The 2,688-nt window shown below is 46.1% G+C and overlaps 1 protein-coding gene across 1 annotated transcript in view; it reads left to right on the top strand.

Annotated features, from left to right (window-relative positions):
• TACC1 (transforming acidic coiled-coil containing protein 1) overlaps window positions 1-2,688 on the top strand; it is a 61,357-nt gene that overhangs the window by 58,417 nt on the left and 252 nt on the right. The window contains exons 13-14 of the mRNA XM_018566654.1: window positions 462-568; window positions 1,273-1,393. Of these exons, the coding sequence (XP_018422156.1) occupies window positions 462-568; window positions 1,273-1,393 (228 nt within the window). The remainder of the gene's footprint in view (window positions 1-461; window positions 569-1,272; window positions 1,394-2,688) is intronic.

The raw sequence follows: 2,688 nt of genomic DNA on the forward strand, positions 1-2,688 counted from the left end.
GTCCCCCCCCACTTCCCTTGTGTGGAGCATTGTCCTCAAGTCACATACTCACTTTCTTGGCCAATTCCGTGTTGTGCCACTGCGATCTGCTATTGAGATAACCCACACCATCCCACACCATCTTGGTGCTCCTTAGTCATTGAATACTAGCTGCCTCTTCCGGGTTCAGGCAGCCAGTCCCTGATGCGCATCTCTGCCCACTACTCCTGTAGCCTCCTTGGATATATAACATGGATATCCCAGGAGGCTGTGGGAGCAGGGCAAGTCTTTTGGCCTAAGCAAGAATAGTGCCAATGGGGGGGTGGTTAAGCAGCGCATTAATAAATAGCATGTGTGAGGGGGGGGGAGGGTTGCAGGGAATTTAAATATAGTTTTGGGGTGAAGGTCTGCTTTAATTTAAAGTTGGATAGTTCGCTGTTCAGATAATTTCACGGCATTTTCCATGTTGATGGTCTTTCTAGAATGAAGAGGCCCTGAAGAAATGCGCACAGGATTACTTAGCCCGGGTGAAGCAGGAGGAGCTGAGGTACCAGGCCCTGAAAATGCACGCAGAAGAAAAGCTGAACAAGTGAGTGCTGACCGACCAGATATAACATTTGGCAATTGTGAAGTACAGTCTAGTACTACATCTGCAATATTTGGTTATAGCTGAATGCCTGGGCACCACCATTTGTATATCTTTTTATGTATTTCCATCCGCTTATTTGTGTTTGAAACTGATTACCTGCAAACTTGCATCTTCACAATATAACCCTTTTGAAGCTGCAGCAGCCATCTTGAACGCACCTTCTTTTCCTATCTATATGACCTCCATCATTCATCAATCCTTCTCCCCCTGATCCATACTGTCGCTGACCTGCCCCTCACAGCGATACGCTTTCTCTGCCATTATCATTCATATCATTCTCCATTCATATCATTCTCCATTCATATCATTCACCATTCATATCATTCACCATTCATATCATTCACCATCAATCATTTACCATTCATATCATTCACCATCAATCATTTACCATTCATATCATTCACCATCCATCATTCACCATCCATCATGTTTCCTTTTCATCATGTGTGGTGTGGGGCATGATCTTTATGGCTGCCATCAGTCACTGAAAAGTCCCCAGCATCCTTTTTAGATGTGCGTGCCCCTGATAAGCTGTGCAATCAAGCAACTGATCAGCAAGTCTGCAGCACCCAGTGGTCGGCATGAAGGAGCAGGCACAGCTAAAGGTGCAGAGAGCTGAATTTCCAATGATTTTATTGTCGCAGAGCCAGTGAGGAGATTGCCCAGGTGCGGACCAAGGCCAGAGCGGAGAGTGCAGCTCTGACGGCGGGTCTGAGGAAGGAGCAGATGAAAGTGGAGTCCCTGGAAAGAGCTCTGCAGCAGAAGGTGGGTGCCCTCAGACCTTACATGTGTCACTCTGCAACTGTTTTCCAGCGAACACCTTCATTGTCGGTAGAGGTGCACCGAAATGGAAATTTTCAAACGAAAACTGAAACCGAAAATAAAAAAAATTGTCAGGCCGAAACCGATACCGAAAATGTTTTTTATTTAAATTTTTTAAATATTTTATTTTTTATAAACTAATTTTTTTTCTTCATTTTTTATTAAATATTTTTATTTTTTACATTACTTTTAGGGGCTTCAGGGAAATATTGGGGGTCACAGGGGGGGTAAACAGACCCCTGATATTTCCCTTTTAAAATAGAAAAAGAGAGTCCTCAATCTCGTTTTCTGTGTCCCCTGTTATCAATGAACAGGAATCCTCTATACTGAGTGTTCCTGTTTATTCATAACATGAGGACAGAGTATGATTACTATAACCACAATCATGAATGAACAGGAAGTGGTGTAGATCACTTCCCATTCATTCATAATTGAGGATATAATCTACATACCATGTCCTCAATTATGTACAAACACTCAGCGATCACTGATCCCTGACTGCTTGTACCGCTCTCCATCCTGACACACTGTCACAGGAGGCTGAGCGAGCGGGGTAGGGAGGAGAGCTCAGCCTCCTGTTACGCGTGCTGTCTCCACCCACACCGCTCTGCGATCTGTCATAGGAGATTGAGCGGGGAGGAGACACGCCGGCCACTCACAGCGCTCTCCTCTTGCAGCGCTCGGCCGGCTGCCACTTTCTCTCCTCCCCGCTGGGACACAGAGCAGCGCCCAGCGCGGAGGAAAGAAAGGAGGGATGCGCCGACGTATCGGCAGGAAAATGGCACTTTCGGCATTATGCCAAAAGTGCCATTTTCGGCCGATGTGTTTCGGCGGCCGATATATCGATGCATCCCTAATTGTCGGCATACCCGGGGGATGGTGATACTGACCCTGACATGTCCATATAGGTAAAAAAAAGCTTGCTGCTCTTATACAAGCTGAAGTCCTGAATGAGGTCCTCTGGGTAAGCTTCCTCTCAATTTAGTTATTTCTATATATGTCCCAGTGTTGGTAGTCGCCTCTTTGATGCTCCAGGTTGTGGGTGGGACCTCGATGTTTTCACATACAGTGTTTGACTATTGGTCCTGCATTGTACGTGTTGACGTCAGAGTGTGACCACCGGCTGGAGTGTCTTACAGAAGAGACTTTGAGGGACGGGTCTCGCAGATGGAGGAAGCCAGGAAGCCTGCTGGAGCAAGGAATAAGATTAAAGTTTATCTCTCCTCTACCCCTAAACT

The sequence above is a fragment of the Nanorana parkeri genome, unplaced genomic scaffold (assembly GCF_000935625.1).
Source record: "Nanorana parkeri isolate BGI_ZX_2015 unplaced genomic scaffold, ASM93562v1 scaffold967, whole genome shotgun sequence".
NCBI classification, from domain to species: Eukaryota; Metazoa; Chordata; class Amphibia; order Anura; family Dicroglossidae; genus Nanorana; species Nanorana parkeri.